The sequence below is a fragment of the Sabethes cyaneus genome, chromosome 3 (genome assembly GCF_943734655.1).
Source record: "Sabethes cyaneus chromosome 3, idSabCyanKW18_F2, whole genome shotgun sequence".
Classification (NCBI taxonomy): Eukaryota; Metazoa; Arthropoda; class Insecta; order Diptera; family Culicidae; genus Sabethes; species Sabethes cyaneus.
This window is the reverse complement of record NC_071355.1, coordinates 200,175,209-200,197,517: the sequence shown is the minus strand read 5'-3', so window position 1 is coordinate 200,197,517 and position 22,309 is coordinate 200,175,209. Positions and strand designations below refer to the sequence as shown.

The 22,309-nt window shown below is 40.7% G+C and overlaps 3 protein-coding genes across 5 annotated transcripts in view; 1 reads left to right on the top strand and 2 right to left on the bottom strand.

Moving 5' to 3' along the window:
- Positions 1 to 3,905: 3,905 nt before the first annotated feature.
- LOC128740585 (uncharacterized) lies at positions 3,906 to 4,689 on the top strand. The gene is made up of 4 exons (XM_053836144.1): positions 3,906 to 3,974; positions 4,048 to 4,203; positions 4,276 to 4,533; positions 4,596 to 4,689. The coding sequence occupies exons 1-4, from the start codon at positions 3,906 to 3,908 to the stop codon at positions 4,659 to 4,661; spliced, it is 549 nt and encodes a 182-aa protein (XP_053692119.1). The 3' UTR covers positions 4,662 to 4,689.
- Positions 4,690 to 6,114: 1,425 nt separating this feature from the next.
- Positions 6,115 to 11,421, bottom strand: LOC128740584 (outer dense fiber protein 3-like). The gene is made up of 3 exons (XM_053836143.1): positions 11,397 to 11,421; positions 6,542 to 6,798; positions 6,115 to 6,219 (listed from the first exon to the last, which is right to left on the bottom strand). Exons 1-3 carry the CDS (start codon positions 11,419 to 11,421, stop codon positions 6,115 to 6,117), a joined length of 387 nt encoding a protein of 128 aa, XP_053692118.1.
- A 6,943-nt stretch (positions 11,422 to 18,364) lies between these two features.
- Positions 18,365 to 22,309, bottom strand: part of LOC128742013 (mucin-1-like) — a 40,157-nt gene continuing 36,212 nt past the window's right edge. For 2 of the 3 annotated variants that reach the window (XM_053838185.1, XM_053838187.1), the window contains 4 exons: positions 20,405 to 22,267; positions 20,227 to 20,325; positions 19,708 to 19,806; positions 18,365 to 19,550 (listed from right to left, as the gene is read on the bottom strand). In XM_053838185.1, coding sequence (XP_053694160.1) covers positions 19,018 to 19,550; positions 19,708 to 19,806; positions 20,227 to 20,325; positions 20,405 to 22,267 — 2,594 coding nt within the window. In that variant the 3' untranslated portion in view covers positions 18,365 to 19,017. The remainder of the gene's footprint in view (positions 19,551 to 19,707; positions 19,807 to 20,226; positions 20,326 to 20,404; positions 22,268 to 22,309) is intronic. The other variant, XM_053838186.1, reaches the window with a different exon arrangement.

Genomic DNA, 22,309 nt, shown 5'->3' with positions numbered 1-22,309 from the left:
CGCATGTACTGGCTCTGTAAAATACTGAAGTATCGTCCGCGAAGAGTCTAACTTTACCGTATAAAGGCAATCTGGAGAGATCGTTAACAAACAAAAGGAACAGAACCGGTCCCAGGTTGCTACCCTGGGGAACACCTGTTGTTATAGTTGTCGTGGAGCTTTTGCATTTTTCGATTGATACATATTGTGATCGATTAGACAAGTAGGTTCTAATTAGTTGTAATGCTGTTCCCCTTATTCCATATGCTTGAATTTTCTCTAGAAGCAACTCGTGGTCAATGGTATCAAAAGCTTTTTTTAGATCAATGAAAACCGCTCCAGCTAAACTGTTGTTGTCTAGTGTGTCGTAGATATCTTCCATTAGATCACAAGTAGCCGATGTCGTACTAGATTGTTGTCTAAATCCATATTGGTGAGCGTAGATTGTTCCAAATTGCCTCATATACGCCGTTATCCTGATTACAATTAATTTTTCTAGGATTTTATTCAGCACTGACAAGGTAGAAATCGGACGATAGTTGGATACATCCTTCGGGTCACCTGATTTAAATATGGGTACTACTCTTGCTATTTTGAGGCTGTCGGGGTATAAACCTGTTTCAATTATCTCGTTGAAAATTTCTGCCAGAAGGGGGGCTAGAACACGGTGGTGCTGCTTTACAAATGAAACTGGAATGCAATCAGGCCCAGATGCTTTCTTTGAGTCTAGCTTACTGATAAGTAGGGTAACTTCATTGGTGTTGGTAGCATTCAAAAATATCGAGGAACGTTGGGATGTCAGTGTACCAAATTTATGGACATTTCGGTCACTATTTATGCTTACTGCCAAACGCTGGCCAACAGTGCAAAAATGTTCATTGAATATATTGCATATGGCAGATAGGTCAGTTGTATCCCTTCCATTTGTACACAGAACTGTAGGCTGGTGACAAGTTTCCCCCTTTCCCAGAATTTCATTAACAAATTTCCAGTTTTTCCTTTGATCGTTTTGGTCTAACAATCGTTGATAATAATCTCGCTTACAATGTGCTTTTTTATTGCGCAGCAGTTTTGATGCGTGTGTCAGTACTCTTTTAAACTGTTCATCGGTTGGGTGTCTTCGGTGGTCTCTAAGTGCTTTATCTTTAATGCGAATGCTTTATCTTTATCTTTATCTTTATCTTTAATGCGGTTTGTGTGTATGTATTGATCAGGTGTGTTAATTTTTCATTCGCAGTCATCGACGGATTAATTTCTGTTATTGCATCTAAGAAAAATTCATTCAATCGACGATGATTAACGATATGCTTTTGGAAGGTCTTTTTTGAAACCAAGCTTTGTAAGTTAAAGAAGGAGAAAATAATGGCATGATCACTAATATCATTATCAATGGTATCATTCACAATAGTGCTAGCGAGAGTATCTGAGCATAGTACATGATCCAATATATTCGAACTTGCGGGTCTAGTTACATTAGTATTAGTTACAAATGTGTTGTAAGAAGTGAGCAGTCTGAGATATTCCTGAACAATGTTATTGGTACTCAAATTAACAGGGATATTCATATCTCCAACCAGAATTCTTTCGCGGTCACGAGGAGTACTGGCAAACATGCATTCCATTTCTGCAAGAAACCTTCTTGCTTCGAAAGATGGAGGCCTATATATTGCGTGAAAATCGATCATCTTACCATGAAACTTAATCACGCATTTGATGTGATGAAAACCATCCAAAGTTCTATTCTGACAGACATCTACTTCTAAGTCAGTACGAACAAATATTGCTAAGCCACCATGCGATTCATCTCGACAAGAAAAAATCCCTCGATAGCCTGTTATCTGGAAAAGGCTGGTGTTGTTTGATTTCACCCAAGTCTCACTCAAAGCAATTATATCAACTTTTCCTTTGTATCCGTGCAACATTTCTTTAACTGAATCGAATTTGGCGAGATCATTCATTCCTCTAATATTTAATTGCAATATATTAAAAGATTTTCTTTCTGTGCATTCTTTATTATCTAACCATTCTGTTATACATTGATATTTATTATTGGAGAACATTGTTTTTATAAATTAAAAAAAGACAATACAAGGTGCTCAGCAACCTACTGCCGGCGCTTTGGGGACTGTTCCAGTCGCGTAGATTCCATTACCATTGAATCAGATCCCGATGTGTCAAGCGGCCTCTTTGAATACTTTTTCACCATCTGCTGCAAATCCTGCTGACAGCGAACTATATCAGTTTTCGAGTTATCGGTCCGTTTCATCAAAATTGCTCCATTACGTCCAGGCCATACATATTTGCAATCGACAGACTGCTGAACATCACGCGCATCTTTAAGCAATTGGGCACCATGCACAGTCAATTCATCACGCAATGTGACCCTACCGCCGATACCAGCGTAAGACGAATCTACACTTGCAGCTAGCAGTTGTCCATGCATTCTTTTCCTGTTGAGCATCTCTTCTTTGTAGCGCTGATCCGAAAAACAAACTTTAATCGGTACCGTTCTATTGTGTCTGGCGGCTGGATCATTCGGCAGCAATCTTTTCACTTCCAGTATAGCATCTTCAGTCAGTGTGTATCCGACAGCAGCAGCAGTCTTTCGAACCACATCATTTAACACCTCGTCTTTTAACATTGGCAACCCAAGAATAACAGCGTTTTTAGCAAGTGTAGCACGATTCAGACGTTCGACTTCCAATTCGAGAGTTGCGAGTTTCGCGGATGTTGCTTGTTGCTTACCAAACAAATTGTTGATATCAGTCTTAATCGCACTATGTTCCATTTTCATTGCTTTGATTTCGTCCAGTACCGAGTCCAACTTATCCGATAAGAAACTTTGAAATTTTTCTACTTCAGTTACCGTTGTTTTAACAGCTCTCATCTCCTCACGTGACTCACGAACTTCAGCCAGTACAGTGCGTACCTCTTTTAGCACCTGTTTTTCTACAGCAGCTCCGTGGGAAATCTGTTGAAAAAGCTCCTGACAGTTAAGCGAGCAGAAATACTGTTGCTCTCTAAGTTTCCGGACAGCATTACCAATGATATTTTTGCACTTAAAATGCTCACATCGGTGGCAATATTCACACTCAATCACTTTCCTCGGATCTTTCTCCTCTTTATTGCACGTAACACAAATTGTTACATCCTCCGACAGACTCGACATGTTTGTTTTGATTAAGCTAAACAACAATATTGACACAGAGTTAAAGATAACGAGCGCGATCTATGCTTGATCGATTCTATGCGCGGTGTATATATAATATATGCCGAAATATTTCAAGATATCAATACATACGCAATGCCAGTAACAGAGCCGATATATTAGGACAAAACAATCGCTGCCTTTTGCTTGGTCAACCTTCGAAATAATGATTTTGTAGAATATCCTGGATCAGCCCTCGAAGTAATTATTTCACTCCTTGCTGCACCACTCTTTCTCACTAGTACACACTGTTGGAGAAAATATTACAACGAAATTATCACAGAAATTAAATTATTTGCGGAGCTCAATTCCGGGTTATATGCCGATGACAGAGTTGCCAGTTTTTTTTCTTTATTTATTCTTTATTTATTTATTGTCGCCAATCAATTTTGTAGGCCATTTTGAATAACATTTAAAATTTTTTATGTACATAGATACATATTACCTTGTTTATTAGGAACCACCTTTCCTCCATTGAAATTTGCAGTGATCCACCACAGTATCTATCTTACATGGTTGGTTGCATGTTTCCTAGATCTATCGTAAACCAGTAATTGCACCTGATCAATCAAACCGGAAGCCAATTACATTCCGGTTGTGTCATGTAAAGCGATTATTCATCATCGGTATAAAATGGAACATCGTCAACATTGGCAATGATATTTTAACGTTTTCAGTGTTTCTAGCAATAGTCAATAAACTAGTTTAATCAACCGGAATGGCTTTCGCCGCTAGTGGCTTAATTGGTTTGATTTTGACTATAAACACTTTAACGGCTAGTGCTTGTGTAAGATGGAGAAGTTTTTAAACCGTATGCATGAAGACAAACCTGCCGAGAATATATTAAAATTCCATTTCAGAACGGTGGCTATGAATTGATTATTCATAAGATTGATAACTGCGCCGGTTCGGATCAGGTTATTACTATTGATCCCAAATCTAGTGCCTCCTTGACGAAAGATTGTAAAGTCATCTCCAAGTCCACAGTGAAAACGGTCGGGTTCAAAAGCGCCAAGGTAAAGAGTTCAGTTAATAACATATGCGGTTATTAACCGATTGTTGTTTACCGTTTGATCTGTTACCGGAAGATGACAGTGTTGATTCGGAAGAACGGACTTCCAGTTGCGAATGAAAAGATCGACCTGTGCGAAAGTATGGAAGATTCGAAGAATAATAAGGACGCGGCTGAGATCATGACCATGTTTGGTGTTCCGGATAAGTGTCCCGTAGAAGCCAGCGAAATCAACACGAACGAGAACCAAGCGTACAGCTTGGAGAAGTACAAAGACCAGTTGATGATGGCCGAAGGAAAGATTACCGTTGATAGTAAGATTTTGCATGACAATGTGAGGATCGGGAGTCTTTTGTTTTCGTTTCCAGGTATTTCATTTCCCGATTTCTTTTTCAGGGAGAAAGCTGCTTCAAAATTGATATGGAAGTAAAAAAGGCAGGGGGGTCTACTGGGATAATATGAAATAAATAATATTTTTCGGATATTTTCCACGAAGAAAATAAAACACATGTCTATAAATAAAAGTATTATTAGAACTTGTTGATTCTTTTCGGTGAAAATCAAAAACTGTTTATTTGGTGTGACGTTTCTGCCTACTGTTTTCCATCGGCCATCATCATCAGACGTAATAACGCGTCAGACCTGATGCAGAATTATTATCTTCGATGGCTAAGAAACATTTGTAGATAATATTGTTTTGAGAAACTTCACTGAAGTCAAAAAATATCTATCTCTTAAAGAAAAAAAAAGTTACGGAATGAAGCTTACGGATTCCCGCTCAATATTGGTTTTATTCACATAGCTCTTCTATTTCAACTCCCATAAACATGAGACGTTCTGCAAAGTTGTAGACAATGCTGAGTGGCATGTTTTGTAGAATACATCATGAAAATTCTACAGTTGGCGGTTTTCAAGTTGATTGAATTTTTTGCGTTTTTTAGTGCAAACATTAAGGGGGTATTACTTGAACAGTAGCAGAAATTTTGAAAAACCTTCAACTTTTCATGTCCAAGAATTTGCATAAATGACAATGGGATACCATGGGTCACTTTCTTTTCTTCTTTAGAACTGAGAAACTTGCAATTTACTCGTATGGCCAATATAGAAGCAATCTTCAGCCCTATTTGAGATTCTAGTAAGTTATGACATCCACTAAATATTTGTTTTCTTTATGATGTTTAAAACTTAAAATAAATAAGTTGTATTTTAAGACTAAAACTATTACAATATAGCTCATTATGGACATAAAAGCGTTTACATATTTTTAAACTAGTTGTAACCCGCGTGCATCGCCTCGCGTCTGATTGAGAGTGAATCGGAGGTACGCTATGTAACGCTAACGCTATGTAACTCAATGAGATGCAACTACGTTACTTTTGAACGTTTTGAGTGCAATCTGGTATAATTGGTTTGAGCTTTTGCTTAATGTAGGCGATTCTTACCACGAAAATATGGCGCCCTATCAGAGGCCTGGTTTTGGTTACAGTACAGTATATATCTATATATATAGACAGATAGATAGATAGATAGATAGATATAGTTAGAAGATAGATAAATGATAGATAGATAGATATTTCACATGTACAACAAACAACATGCATCTCGCCATTTTAGCATTAGTATATGGCTTTCTTTCCAGTCTATTAATCACACTGTTTTGCCGTTTCAATTTGATAAACAAAATATAAGTTTCATTTGGTACTCTTAGAACCTGTTCTATTATTGGTGTAATCGGATCACTGCATTTATAAACATGAACCGAAAACATAATTAAATATTCATATCAATTAAAAAAGATTAATACCGCAATAAACATACGAATGACGCCAAACGATGACATCAATATACGAGGTATTAACAGAAGAGACGAAACCAAAAAAAAAAAGAAAACCAAAACAAACAAACTGAGGCGCGCCTAGAAGATTAGCTGATTCCGGTAGCGTGTCGGTTCGGGAAACTGTCCAAGGTACTCCGAATGCTTTATTCCGAAACTGTACGACGGCACGTGGCCCAGATTAACCTGTGAGTAGTCAATGAGTGGAGGAAATCATATGCATGAAAATCAATATGAATTTTTATATGTACGAAATACGATCGTGAATTCTCAATCCCAATAGGATCGCTTAACGGTGCTGACCAATCGAGGAGTTCTGTGAGCAAGGAACGGCGTGTGGCGAATGGAAAAGGAAGCTGCGGGAGCGGTTCGGTAAATGTTGTAGCCCTGTTTGGCACGGGGAAAAAGGACAATGATGGCATGATTTTTTGAGGTTTTCAAGCGAAAAAATCGAGAGAAAGCAGATTAGCATGCGAGGGGCGCAATATATCAGCAGGATCAGCGTTACCTTCTCCGGATGGTGCGCTGCCGGTCCCGGCTTCATCGTTTCATCGGTCGGTATGCGGAAGCGGGTGGCCATCGAGAACATCGGAGCCTTTTTCACTAGCGGATCAATTTTGGAATCGTAATGGCCGGGACCGGGAAATGTGATGCACTGCGGCAGTCTCGCCTTCTGACGGCCAGTGATTGTGTAGGCGGGGGCAGAACGGATTGGGCCTTCCTTGCTAGAACCGAGCACGTCCGGGATGTGGTATTCGTTCGGCGCTGGGGATAGAGGGACGTGAGCAGTGAGTGGTTAATATAATATCTAATCTGAAATTCCGAAACAAAGAAGGTCAATTTTCGTTAATCAAATGCCACAAATCTTAAATGAATACCACAAGTAAGTTCAAACCAATAATTAGTATGCAATGTACATCATCAGTCATAAATATTATCCTTTAAAAAATGTGTGAATAATGGAAATGGTTGATAAATATCCTAATTGAAATTCTGGTCATTCTAATACGTTGCCTGAAATCATTAGTATATATTTCCTATTTCATGTTTAGCTATTACTATTTCTGAACTTGAATTATAATATATTCTCATTCGCATTTATCATCGGTTGTAATTTTTTTAACCGATAATTATATTGCACAGCATTCTATTTTCGCGTGTCAAGGTCTTTCCGTTCATCAATATATTTCGTATTTATTTGAAACAAGGTTTCACAACAGAAGCACCACTGTCGGAAGGAGGTTTAAAGCTCGCGAAGTTCAATTACGATTTTTTCTGCATGTGCGTAATTCGTTCCAGCCATTATCGTTCTTAGTTTTTACTTTCATTCGCCACTCCCAACAAAAAGATGAAATTAAATATTCATTTCATTCGATTGTTTGACTGTTCAAAGAGTGGATTTTCATTATGTTTGCGCTGTATCATCGTTACGGTGCAGTGATTTGTTTGAGCTGGTACCATTTCTACAAGAAAAACAAACTGATTGCCTAGCAGTCTTCGAAAGTCTGTTTTGTGGAATATAAAGTGAAGACCTTTGCGATTTAGTTATTGGTACATATACTCCTGAGAAACAAAATCATTCGATCACTTGTATTAATCCGTAATCAGTAAAAGATTTGAATCTTCTTTAAAAATTTGGAAACTTATTCTCTTACACAAAAATCTGTGGCTTTATTGTATCAAGACCAATTCTTCTTATCAGATATCCAAAAATTTCGATTGCAAATGCAATATTCGTTAAAACACTCTGCTTGTGAGCGTTTGATGGCTCAGTTGATTACAGCTGAGGTAAATTACAATCAACTGGAAGAAATAAGGTAAAGGGTAGGACAACATCTCCTGTATTAGTCATAAAATCGACACAATTATCCTATTGCTTGGCAACACACACTACTGATTACTATGGTAAAAATTCCGGATTTTGACGTGAAATCTTCATCATCCTCCATATTCACCAGACCTTCGTCGTATAGATTACCAATTTTTCGTAATTGACCAACTGAGTACAAGTAGAAAAGTACCTGTATCGAGTCTTTCGAGTTTCAAGTTGGAACTTTTGCAGAACCACGTTATTTTTACAATTTTGCGTAAAATGAAACCTTTATATAAAAAGTTTTATATTTATAACTGCTTGAATGTTGTTGGATTTTCGGTCAGTTAATCTTGGGTTGAGAGGAAAACGATTTAATTTGAATAATACTACTAAACTGGCCTTCAATGAATGGAACGCGTGCAAATTTGAGTCAAATAGAAAACAAAATAAACGAAATACTAAAACTTTTCCATAATATTAGAGCCACAAAAGCAACCCAGCACAACACTGCCGGCTGCACAAAATTAGTCAAAACATCATTAAGCAATTCACGCAGAGAATCGATTGCGCAATGGTGTTCTTCCTTCTAAAAGCACCGCGCACCGATTTCGCAGGAACAAACTTGTGCACGATAAAAATAACCTCTTTCCGTTCGGATTTCGGACAGTCATTGTCGATAAAAGGGGTGCCGTCATGCTTGCTAGCCGGTGAGAATGTTTTTGCGTAATTCGGAAGCTGCGGGGAGACAAAAACTAAATTCAGCGCCTCTTGTTCCTATGGGGCGTTGGCAGAAAGGCAAGTTTAACCTTGAACACTAGCACTGACGTACATGTCTCAATGGTTCAGATCTGAGACCTAAACGTCAGACCTGGACTACCATAAAGTCTGCTTCGGTTCGTACTCAAATCTTACGTCCATTCAAATTCGAATATTAAGGTAAAAGGTAAAAAAAGGACAGTCGAGTTACAATCTTGAATGGCCCTATTTGGAAATACAGACCAATTACTTAAAGAACTTTGCATTGCTATTTACCTTTATCTTCATTTTAAATCATTTATCAATAAGAACCAATTGAAATACATTAAAAATTGTAGCTTATACAAGTTTATTACTGCACTTTTATAAATATGTCTTTTTTGTGACTTTGTGCATATCTCCTAATATTATTTTAAATTTTAGAGTTCAAAACAAACCAAAGTATGATGAGGTTACCAAAACATGTGTAACTTCAGTGCAACCTTCATAATCTCAATGCAACTAACGAAATCTGCGTATTTCTTAAAAATTATATCCCGCCATTTGGATCTGTAGAGGCCATAGAATTAATTTCAAGAGGCTCCACGCTTTACGCTCTGAAACTTCACGAATGATATCGGTCGAAAGAGCCTGCAATATACAGGGTGAATAGTAATAACTTTCAGTAAGATAAATGGTCACAGAAATAAGACGCTTGCATAAATCTTAATTTTGAATGTATTTTTTGCAAAGTATGTCCATAACATTTGTCATAAGGCTCCAATTCAAAACTTTCTGCCTTTGCTTTAATTACCAGTCTTAAGCATTGTTGAAAAGCTTAACAGTTGCCACGGACAATATCCTGAGACATTTCATCCCAAATCTTCTCCAAATGTTGCTCGAAAGTGTCCAAAGTAAATCCTTTGGTGCCCGCTAATTTTCCTAGCATGTAACCTCATGCATAGAAGTCGAGAGGATTCAAATCAGGAGAAGATCCGGAATCCGGAAAATGGTCCTCACACCAAACCTGTAGCCTTTGCCTGGTGGGACGGTGAAGAATTTTGTTGTAAGCAGTATGGTGCATTCGTGTAGTATTTTTGACAATGGGAAGCAAATGATTCTTCTTAACATTATCGATGTAATATTTAGTGTTAATTTTAACACCAGGTTCAATGAACAGCAATTGAACCTTCAAACTTTTGGTGAAACATCTCCATATCACCACCCTGGAAATATTCAGGACCTTTGAACAGCTTGTTTATTCCGAGGAATATTAGAAAGATGTGCTGCATATATCCGATCATTTTGTTGGTTGTGGTGATTCTGTAGCAGGAACATTTTTCGTACGAAAACAGCATTTCACTATCACCACGCCCCGCTTGAGCAGCTGTCGACTTCTTTCGACTCTTGTAACCTTAGGCTTTTCAGTGAAACCATGCTTTTGTATGGAATCAGTCGAGGATCATCTTTCAAAATATTCTTCATGTTTGACTGAGAAATTCCCAATTCTTTGCTCGTCTAACGTCGAGACTGATCTAGTTTCCGTCAAATTGGCTCCCCTACTCGTTTGATAGCTTCCGGTGTCCGGAGTATTTTCCAAGAACCGGCTTCCTTGTATCGCTTGATGGTTTCGTTTAATCATAGTTCAACTTCTTTAAAATACCTCACGGTCTAAATTTTTTTAAAAACTGACTTATGACAAGTTCCGTTTTTGCGTCTATGATTACCACAACTGTCAAACGAAATTCAAAATAAACTTGCAGGCAGTTGACATTTGAATACACTCTAAACGAAAAATATGCAGGCACATCTGTGTTTAACCCATTTTTTAAAACGTCCAAAAAGACTGACTGTTATTGCTACTCACCGTGTGCAGGATACAGATATTTGAAAAATTTAATCTCCACCTCATTTAACAAATATTTGCATAACAAACTGTTGAACTGTTCCCATATAAAGCTTTCGTTTTTTTATAAAGCCCCTAACTACTGTAAAAAAAATACAAAACTTGAAATACATATATTTATATATTCCCTTCATGGACGTACGTCCAGATACTGATACACATATGTCAAAATCTGTTGGGCAATGCTGCCAGAAAATTTAAAATTTGGTAAACAATGTAGCCGAAACGCATTTTTAAAACTCAACATTTGCAGTCAATTGTTTGTTAAAATTGGGGATACGTAAAGACTACGGGGGGAGTGCCCAAGCAGCATACTTTTGATGCTTTTAGTTGAAGAAACTTATTTACGACTGAAATTGGTTCTAAATTAGTTGCCGCAACCAGGGTTGCCACATGCACAGATTATTCTGTGTTTAACAGATATTTGAAAGAAATCGCCTGTACAGAATCTGTATGCATAGAATATAGATTTTCGCCAAATTATACAGATTAAACATATTTTTGAGCTTTTACATGAGAGTAAAAGAGACGGAAATAGTCAGCAAACTGACTCTCTATCTCTTTCACTATCATTGTTTTCCATTGGACAGATTTTTGCACAAATATTTTTCCTCGCCGTACAGATTGTCAGATTTTTCCAACAAAAAACACAGAATTATATGTGGCATCCCAGGCCGCAAGTGCTTTTTACCAACTGTGCTAGAAGAGTGGAATGATATGGTTATCTTTTCTACTTATAAGAAAGGCGATATGCTGTAAGAACTCCTGAGCAACCACTATCCTGTATGCTGCCTAAAAATGGAAGACGAACTACGGTGGGCCGCCCACGTCGCAAGGATGCCGGAGGACTATGTAGTAAAATCCGTTTTCTTCAAGAATTGGTACCAGAACTAGAGGTACCCAACGTACTAGTTAGCTCGACCAGGGGTGACATTGCGATTCTCATTTCGAGTGATTTTGGTTCGTTTCGCCCACGTTGAGAATCGCAATGTAAACCCAGGTTGAAGCCGACTTGCGTGTGTCGAGACGCTCAACGAATTGGCGATGAGTAACCCAGGACTGAGCACAGTGGAGAGAAATTCTTGATACGGCAAGAGCTATCTAGGCTCTCTGCTGCTACAAGTAAGTGTGAACCGTTAATATTTGTCAATGTAAAATTTTGGACGAAATTCTACTATGGATAAGATCCTGTCCAGAAGTTCGGGTGTATTGTTGGACCCCTTCGAATCTCGCAGGGGACTTCGACAAGGAGATGATCTTTCCTGCTTGCTAGTCAACATGGGTTGGTGAACGACTGAATAATGTGTAACATAAACTCCATAGTGGTCCTTAGCCGCTTAACTCCTATCCCTACCTCCTCGTGGTACCAGGCGGAATACGAGCTGTCTTAGTCGGATAACCGATCACGGTGGAAACTAAGGTCGTAAACCAACAGGGAAGGAAGCACTGTGTTGTCTCGGCATTACACCTAAAATGGCAGCCTCATCATGAGAGTTGGTCGCGTGGCGCTAGTAGGGCAACCTACCTAAATCAAACCACTGCAGAACTTCAAGCAAATACGAATCAGCAGATTCGGCATCACCCTAGGTAACGAAACAAGGGTAACGAATGGAAACTCAGCACTCAGAATTGCAAGTCGTTAAATTTCGCAGGCGGCGACCAGGAGCTGGAGGAACAGCTTGAATCCCGCAAACTCGGCATCGTAGCTCTGCAGGTAATCTGTTACAAAGAAGAAAAGGTTTGAAGGAAGATCCGTGTTGGAAAAGTCCAATTTTACCACATAGCGGTGCGATGGCACTACCAACGAACTGGGAACGCGCTTTGTTGTGTTGGGCAGAATGCAGCATCGCGTGATAGATTGAAAGGCGTCCAATGAAAAAATGTGTCTATTGAGGATAAAGGACCGTTTCTTGCCGCTCTTTCGTTAACAATATACTACCAGAATGTTCGTGGAATAAGAACGAGGACCAAGGACCTTCGCTTGGCTCTCTCCTCTAGCGACTATGACGTCATTGCGCTGACTGAAACCTGGCTTAGCAGCGACGTGTTAAACTCTGAGCTTTCGTCTGACTACGAGATCTACCGTCCGGACCGTATTCCTGCTACGTCTCAGCTCCTGCGTGACGGTTGCGTGCTGATAGGCTTAATGAAGCACCTGCGAGGTAAGTTGGTTCCCTTGGTTAACGCAATCAGTTTGGAGCAAGTTGCGGTGTGCGTATCATTGCCAATGCAGTCTGTATATATATGCTGTGTTTACATTAGACCAAACTCAGACCCGCTTGTGTACTCTGACCATGCATCCTGTGTGCAACAACTATGCGATATCGCTAAATCAACTGATGCAGTCATTGCATTGGGTGACTACAACTTGCCTATGCTCTCGTGGGAATTTGACGCCGACATGCATTGTTATATTCCAATTAACACCTCGTCTGAACAAGAAGTGGTCCTGACTCAATCCATTCTAGCATGTGGGTTACAACAGATTCAGGATATTCGTAATGTGAATGGCAGACTACTTGACCTGGCTTTCGTTAGCGACACTGACAAAATTGAACTCTTCGAACCGCCCAGTGGAATTTTAAAACTGGACGCTCATCATAGACCTTTTATGGTTAAAATTGACTACATTCGGGCTACTGAAGACTTCACTACAGTTCGCTATTACTATGACTATGACTCCTGCGATGAAGCTGCAGTTCATGCACACCTTCAATCCTTAGACTGGGCAACAGTTTTAGCAGATTGTGATGTTAACCACGCTGTTCTCCGGTTTTATGATGTGATCTTCGATATCATCCACGACTGAATCCCTATTAGACAAAGACTGCCCCGAGTGCAATTCAGCCAAGTTGGCTTGAGCCAACCATGGTGGACCCCTGAGTTGAGGAATCTTAGAAAAAGATTACGAAAAGCCAGAAAACGGTTTATTAAACTACGATCAGAGGAAAACAAGCGGTTACTTCGCGACATGGAAGAGTTCTACTTCAGCCGGTTAAACACAGCATTCCATGAGTACGTGTTGCGCAATGAGGCGAACACAAAACGGCATCCATCGACTTTTTGGACTTTTGTGAAGAAACTTAGACGTAATGGCGGTATTCCGCACGACGTTTTCTTGAAAGAAGTTCGCACGGACACCCCGGTAGCTGCTACTGAACTTTTTGCTAAGTTCTTCAAGAGTGTGTTCTCGAACATTCATCCTTCTCATACGCCGGATGAACATCGGGATCGGCTGACTGGCATAGCGCATTACAACATCTATCTGCCACACTTGATTGTGTCCATCGAGGATCTGAAACAAGCACTTTCGTCCGTAGATTCCTCAAAAGATCCTGGTCCAGACAGTCTGCCACCATCGTTCATTAAACAATTTGCCATATCCCTCGCTACACCCGAGTCAATCATCTTCAATCGTTCACTAGATTGTGGTATTTTTCCAACGATGTGGAAAGTCGCGTCCATCACTCCTATACACAAGACTGGAAATGTCCACGACATTGAGAACTATCGCGGAATTTCAATTCTGAGCTGTCTCCCCAGGGTTCTTGAAAAGATGGTCTATGATGTTGTGTATCATACAGTACACCCAATAATTTCGGAACACCAACACGGTTTTATGAAAAACCGGTCTACAGCCACGAATTTGATGGTATTCGTCAACTCACTGATCACGAGCATTGAAAAAAGAAAACAGGTCGATGCGATATACATCGACTTCAGCGAGGCATTCGGCAAAGTTCCACACGCACTGGCAGTAGAAAAAATGAGGTGTATGGGGTTACCAACCTGGGTAACACAGTGGATCCAATCATACCTTACCGAACGCACTGCTTTTGTCAGCATTAATGCTACTAATTCGGCTTGTTTCGTGGTGTCATCCGGTGCGCCTCAAGGCAGTCATCTAGGACCCTTGATATTTGTACTTTTTGTTAACGAGCTGTGCAGCAGTTTAAGCTGTTCTAAACTTATATTCGCAGATGACTTAAAGATATTCCGTGAAATTAAGTCCGCGCTTGATGGGTGCGCTCTTCAAGGCTATATTAATGCTTTCTCACGATCGTGCACTCTGAACGGCATGGAAGTTAACGTCACGAAATGTTGCGTCATATCTTTTAGCCGTCTACGTGACCCCCTGCAAAACGATTACACTATCGGGCAAAACCATTTACGTCGAGTACAGGCTATTAAGGATTTGGGCGTTAAGGTTCAATGATCACATTTCTACAATAACAGCTAAGGCTTTCGCAATTCTAGGTTTCGTGAAAAGAAACACTAAAGCATTCCAAGATATATACGCACTTAAATCGTTGTACTGTGCACTTGTCCGCAGCATTCTGGAATACGCTGTTATTGTATGGGCCCCATACCATGCTGTGCATATCAATAGATTAGAGGTTATCCAAAAAATTTTCCTGAGATACGCTCTGCGTTTTCTGCCCTGGGACGATCCTATAAATCTACCAGCCTATGGGGAACGCTGCAAACTGATCGACTTGCATTCGTTAGCTGCGAGACGGAAATTATTGCAAAGACTTTTTGTTTTTGGACTACTTAACGGAGATGTTGACGATTTCGACATTAGTAAAATTATTTATAAGCGTTGGATACAACTATTGGACTAAAACAAATTGTCTTTACAACTCTAAGTTGAAGATAATAAAATACAAATACAGCATCATCAGCTTGCACTGCCCGCATGAAGCTAGACCCGAAGATGAGAAGAAAGTGTTCTACGCGATGAAGCAATGTACGATAACTGCTTGCCACAGGACTTCAAGACCGTCATCAGAGATAAGAATACCCAGGCTGGTAGAGAATAAATGTATAGACCGGTGATAGGACCCCATTGCCTGAACAACGACACGAACGATAACGGCCAACGATGTATAAACTTTGCAACCTTCCGAGGTCTGGTGATCCGAAGCACCTATTTACTACGCAAAGGTACCAAGCCACCTGGAGATCACGTGATCAACGTACAATAAACCAGATTGACCACGTTCTCATAGTCACCCGATTCTTCTCTAATATCACGAACATACGTTCCGTACGGGGTGGGAATATTAACTTTGACCATCACGTAGTAGCAATATTATATGTGCAGACAAAACTGTCAACCGTATACGAGACATCAAAGCCGTCCTCCTCGGCTAAACATCAGGCAGCTAGATAACTCACAATGAGCTGAAAACTACGCGGAATACTAGATGAGGTTCTTCAAACCTCGAAGACGGTTGGAGTAGAATACGCTCTGCCATCGGAGAAGCCGCTACTGTGGCACTAGGTATAGAGCCCTGGCGTATACAAAATGATTGGTTTGATGAGAAATACCAACAAGCGATGAAGAGAGAAAAAAATTGCTTGGAAAAATTATCTGAGTCACTACCGATGAGCAAGGAACCAGTTGACCACGATCCTGATGAGAAAATAGCGCCAAAAGGACGTGAAGAATTCGAACAACTAATCCCAGTTAATGACAAAAGCAAGCAAACGCGCCTTTGCTAGGTTCGAGAAGAAGGTGCTGCGGACGATATTTGGTGGAGTACAAACTGAAAGTGGAGAGTGACGGAGATGTATAAATGACGAGCTACAGGCACTGCTTGGAAAGATTCGTATCGTACATCTAGCGAAAGTCGGTAGACTACGATGGGCCGGACACGTCGTAAGGATTCCGGACGACAGTGCGACGAAAACAGTTCTCATCAACAACCCCACTGGCACCAGGGATGCCACATATAATTTTGTGTTTTTTGTTGGAAAAATCTGGCCATCTGTACAGCGAGAAAGAATATCTGTACGAATATCTGCCCAATGCAAAACAATGAGAGTGAAAGAGACGGAGAGTCATTTTGCGGACTATATGTGTCTCTTTCACTCTTGTAAAAGCTACAAAATCTGTTTAATCTGTGTAATTGGCGAAAATCTGTATTCTGTGCATATAGATTCTGTACAGGCGATTTCTTTCAAATATCTGTTAAACACAGAATAATCTGTGCATGTGGCAATCCTGCCGGCTCCTGGAACAGGCGGACTCAACGTGCAAGATGGCTCGAACAGGTGGAAAGTGATTTATGACATCCGAGACAACTGGGAAATTGGTGACGAGTGGCCCAAGATCGAATTGAATGGAGACGATTGCTTGAATGCTTGCAATGCTTGAAACAGTACGAGTCACCCCGGCTCTAAGCTGCTGACGGCAACGACAGTCAACATTACGCTTGATGGTGTTATAAGACGAGCGTCGATCAACATGCGGGATACGATTTTCAATAAGTCCAGTCAATTTATCTGTTTTGCCTATTACGAAGATGCTGTCGGCAGACCATTTAAGGCGGTGGAAGATCGGTAGATGATAATCGACGGGGATGAGTTTGAAGTAATCGAAGAGTTCATGTAACTTGCCTTACTGGCTTCAAAAGACAATACCAGGCGTGAGCTTAGAAGTTGTATTATCAGCGGAACCCATGTCCACTATGGACTACACCAGCATCTGCGGTAGAAGTGGGCATAAGTATGAGTACTAGGAATTTTCGAACGCGGACACTAAGAATCATCTTCAGCGTTACGCATCGCAAAAAAGTGTGTATTGAGACGAAGAATGAATCACAAACTCGCGCGTCTTTACGGCGAACCCATTATTCGGAAAGTGGCAAAAGTTGGACGGATACGTTGTACGGACATACGGACATGTTGTCAAAATGCTGCTCAAGAACTATCCCACAGAAATGGTTTTCATTCCAAATCCGGTAGGGAGAAGGAGAAGAGGACCCCGGCCAGTGAGATCAAATAGAATTGGGCGAGCATCGGATGTTCGCGGAACTGGAGCCGGTAGTGGTGTTAGACGAAGGAATTTCATAATGCAGGCCTTGTCATAAGACATAAAGGCTTTGCTATTCATGTAAGCTTAACCTTCTAACGTGCAACATCGTCAAAACGATGTGATCAAGCCAATGACTATTTTTTCATGAAAGTACAGTCAAAAGAAACTCAAATTTTGATTTTCAGGTAAAAATAATTACCTGGAGGAGTGCCAGGCTAGAAATAGTCCAATTTCCATTTCTCGTTTTTCATGTCTAACGCTTTATCCAGATTTTTTTATATTCAGATATATTCAGATATATATTGATATATATTTTTTTGATATATATATATTTTTATATTCAGATATTGAAATAAAGCCTATAAATTACTGACAGAAAAAATTGGGGTCAATCATTTTGTTTTACATGTCCTTTTTCTTCAAAAGTAAAAAAGCGAATATTCGCGCAATATTATTTTTCCGAATTTTCCTGAATTCTTGATTTTGAAAGATGCGTTCAGGTCATTTTTCATATTGTCAATTCAAAACCAATTTAGTATGTAGCTCTGAAGCTATAGAAGCGAATGCAGTCTAAAGACGGTCTTACCCGTTACGGGGTTAAACCTCACAGTCTGCAAGATTGCACAGAATCCGCTATCTACAAGTTGCTGATTCTTCTGGCGGCACTCTGCGGCCACGAAGCGTGGACGCTAGCAAAAAACGGCCGATGAGCTCTTGATGGCTTTCAACGTAAAATCTTGCGGGTAATCCATGGTGGAAAATTCGAGGATAAAGTGAGGCACATAAGTATAAAGCACAAGTTGTACTACTCCAGAAATTAAGGAATATAAAGTTCTTAGTTCGAAATGTTCGATTTTCTACAACTCGTAATCTTTACTTCTTTCCCAATATCAAAAAAGCGCAAATTATTAGCTTGATCATGATTGTTTTCAAGAGTTCCGATAAAACATCTTGTCCAATCTTGCTTATGATGCTAGTAATCTTACTCTATCAATATAGATAAAGGACGTTCTTTCTGTGGGTGCTATTAATAAATCAACTTACTTTGCAACTAAATAACTTCTCTTAATCCAATACACTGCCGCTATTCGCATAACAGTCCCATTTATATAGGAAACTCCCTAGAAAATGGAACTATTATGGGAGTAGAGGCAGTACATAGCATTATGAAAATAAAGACTTTTCTTTCATTTTAATAAGTAAATGTGGCATTTCTTCACGTGTTACATTATAGTTGCAAAAATGTCAAATTGAGACAATGTTAGAAATCTGTTTCCTCGTATCGGAATACAATTTGAAGCACTAGTTTTACAAACGGTGGTTATCGATTCCGGTTTCCAATCTTTATTCAAACAAAATTTTAAATAGCATCATGTGTTTTGCGGTGAAATTGAGAACCAGATTGCGTCACTTTTTCACGAGGCGATTGATACTTACCTTTCAAATCTGAATAAAAGGTGTCACAATGTGACCAACATAGAAAGGAAAACTATAGTTCTACTAAAAAAACTACGTCAAATGTGCAAACAGCTTAAAAATACACAAGAAAAAGTACAGAATCGAACAAATAAACAAGCAATAGAAGCTACAACTAGTAAGCAGACGCAAATTTTATCCTACAATCTAGGTCTAGAACAACGGAAAGAAAAAAAATCACTCGCAAACAATCACTTTCAAGACAAAATAAAACGGGGCACAACACCGATCTCATGCTCTGAAATGCCCGGTGCAAACCATTCGCTGGTGCTGAACATTCTGCTGCAGTTGTTTGACGCCGGCGATGCAGTTAGGAACCATATTTTCGTTGGTCACGGTAGTCACGATAGTCGTCGTTCCGGCGGCGGCGCCATCCGTTGTACCACCGCTGCTGACCGCTGTCGACGAACTGACACGTTCTTCCCGCACGGTTTTACGTTCCCGGGTCATCTTGACGCTACCGCTCGTGGTGGTAGTCGTTATGGCATTCCCATTGGTAACCACCTGGGTCTGTTCCTGCTGCTGCAGTTGCTGTTGCTGTCTCTGCTGTTGGTGCTGGAGGGAGCTACTTTGCGCGCTGGTGCAAGATTTTTGCAGTTGCAGTGCTACCGTACCGCCGCCACCATTTTCGATCACTGTTTCGCTAGTGGTGGATGATTGTTTATTGGCGGAACGGACAGTTGCGGTGCTGGTGCTATCGCCATTACACGTAACGGCCACTGTGGACGATTCAGCACGGTGGTTCTGAATGCCGTCTGTGTGTGCTTGAAGAAAACAGAAAAAATATAGCAAGCAAAACAAAAAAAAAGAACGTGAAATGAAACCAATTTGTAACAACGATTCGGGTGGAGACATGACATTTGCACATGCTCTAACGTGGTGATTGGTACCGGTGAACTAGACTATGGAAGTGAGGATTACCTGGGATATCGCTCAGCTTGTCGTAGTTTATCTTCACGCCAAACGTGAAAGCAGGAGCGGCGTCGATTTTGCACTTTTCCGGCTGATAAGCCGAGGGAGCTGTAATTTTATAAGAGAAAGATCGGTGTGAGAAGGAAAGATCGGTGTGAGAAAGATCGGTGGGAGAAGGAAAATTGAGTAAAGGGGGGCATTGAAGCAACGCTTACTAAGTTTGTATAAAGTACCTCTTTACTCAAGCCGGAGGATCTGCGGATCGAACCATTGCTATAGAGGTAACCAATTATAACTGGATTCGAACCCAACTTTTCCCCAAGGCTTTGTGATTCGTAGATATTGGTGAACCATTGAATCACAGCGGACTTGATAAAAAGGAAACTTTACAACCCCCTTACTAACCGCACGACGTATTTCAAACTCCACCAACACTCAGCGTGTTAGTTGCAATTCTCGTGAAATAATTTAAGTTCGTGTAATTGAGCGCTTAACTATCACTTCGCTGGTACCGATTTGAGAACATACCTGGAGTATCTTTCAGCTTTTCGCCTTTGTGCTTAATACCGAAGGTGTAGGCAGGAGCATGATCTAGCTTTGATTTGTCAGGATCGTAGGCACCGGGAGCTAAAAGAACAAAGAGGAACGAATTAGCAGAGGTCTTTAAAATCAGAGGAATCGTTTCAAAAACTGAGCCTTCAATTACCTGGCACATCGTTCACCTTTTCGCGGTTGACTTTTATGCCGAAGGCAAAAGCTGGTCCGTGGTCCAGCTTAACTTTCTCCACCTCGTAAGCCCCGGGAGCGGGTGTTACTTGTACTTTATCTATGTTCGGCCTAACTCCAAAGCTGTATGCCGGGGTACTATCGATCTTGACAGTTTCCGGTTTGTAAGCACCGGGGGCTGGCGTTGTATCGATCTTATCGATGTTTGGCCTAACACCGAAGGTGTACGCGGGATTATGGATTTTCAGCTTCTCCGGTGAGTAGCTTCCTGGTGCAGGAGTTGGTTCAATCTTATCGATATTGGGTCGTACTCCAAATGAGTAAGCGGGTGGGTGGTCCAACTTTACCGTTTCGGTTTTGTACGCACCAGGACCGGGAATGACGTCCTTCTTATCTATGTTTGTTTTTACACCGAAACTGTACTGAGGAGTTTGATCCAATTTACACTTTTCCGGAGAATATGAACCAGGAGCGGGAGTATTGTCAATTTTTCCTGTGTTGGTCTTTACGCCAAAACTGTAGGCGGGTGTTGTGCTATCGCCAACTTTATCGTTGTTGTATGTTCCTGGTCCTGGAATGATGTTTTTCGGTTCGATTGTCGTTTTTACGCCAAAGCTATACGCTGGAGTAGATTTATCTACGACCTTATCGGAATCGTATGCGCCAGGCCCTGGAATAAGTGGAATCTTTTGCACGTTAGTTTTGATTCCAAAGCTGTATGCAGGAGTAGTTTTATCCAGGACCTTTTCAGCATCATACGCTCCAGGTCCTGGAAGGTTATTAGGTTTATCTAAATTCGGTTTAACACCAAAGCTGTAGGCCGGAGTGCCTTTGTCTACGACTTTATCTGTGTCGTACGCACCTGGTCCAGGAATGGAGTTTGGTTTTTCAACATTAGCTTTAACTCCGAAGCTGTATGATGGGGCACCACTTTCAACCTTATCAGAATTATACGCGCCTGGTCCAGGAACATTATTTGGCTTATCAAGGTTAGTTTTAACTCCAAAACTGTACGCAGGAGTGTCTTTATCAACCTTGTCAGCATCGTAGGTTCCAGGGCCTGGCACTAAACTAGGTTTCTCCAGATTGGTTTTCACACCAAAACTATAAGAAGGAGCTCCTTTATCAACCTTATCGGAATCATAAGCTCCGGGACCAGGAACATTGTTAGGCTTCTCTAAATTACTTTTAATTCCAAAACTATAAGCAGGCATACTTTTATCGTTAATTTTATCGGAATCGTAAGCACCAGGTCCTGGGACCATGTTGGGCTTGGTAACGTTCGTTCTTAATCCAAAACTATAAGCTGGAGTCGTATCGTTTATCTTATCGGAATCGTAGGCACCGGGACCGGGAATATCACTTTTTTTGTCGGTGTTCGTCCTCGCTCCAAAACTGTAAGCGGGAGAGCTATTGTCCTTATCGGTATCGTAGGCTCCCGGTCCGGGAATGGCACTTGGTTTATCGAGATTGTGTCGAGCTCCAAAACTATACGCTGGACTATTGTCTACTTTGGCCTTTTCGGGAGAATACGCCCCAGGGGCGGGAATACCGTCTACTTTGTCGATTGTCGGTCTAATACCAAAGCTATACTTCGGGGCTCCATCCAGGTTGACCTTTTCCGGTGCATATGCTCCCGGGGCTGGATTGCTGTTCGGTTTACTAACGCTCGTACGCTGGCCGAAACTGTAAGCAGGATTGTGATCTAGGTTTACTTTCTCTACTGCGTAAGCCGTGGGAGCGGGCGTATTGCTGGGCTTTTCGTGATTGATGCGCATGCCGAATGGATATGCGGGTGAGTGATCGAGCTTCTTCGCTTTCTCGGGTTCGTACTGACAGGGTGCTGCGATGGAATGAGTGGTATGAGTAAAAGTTAATGACATTG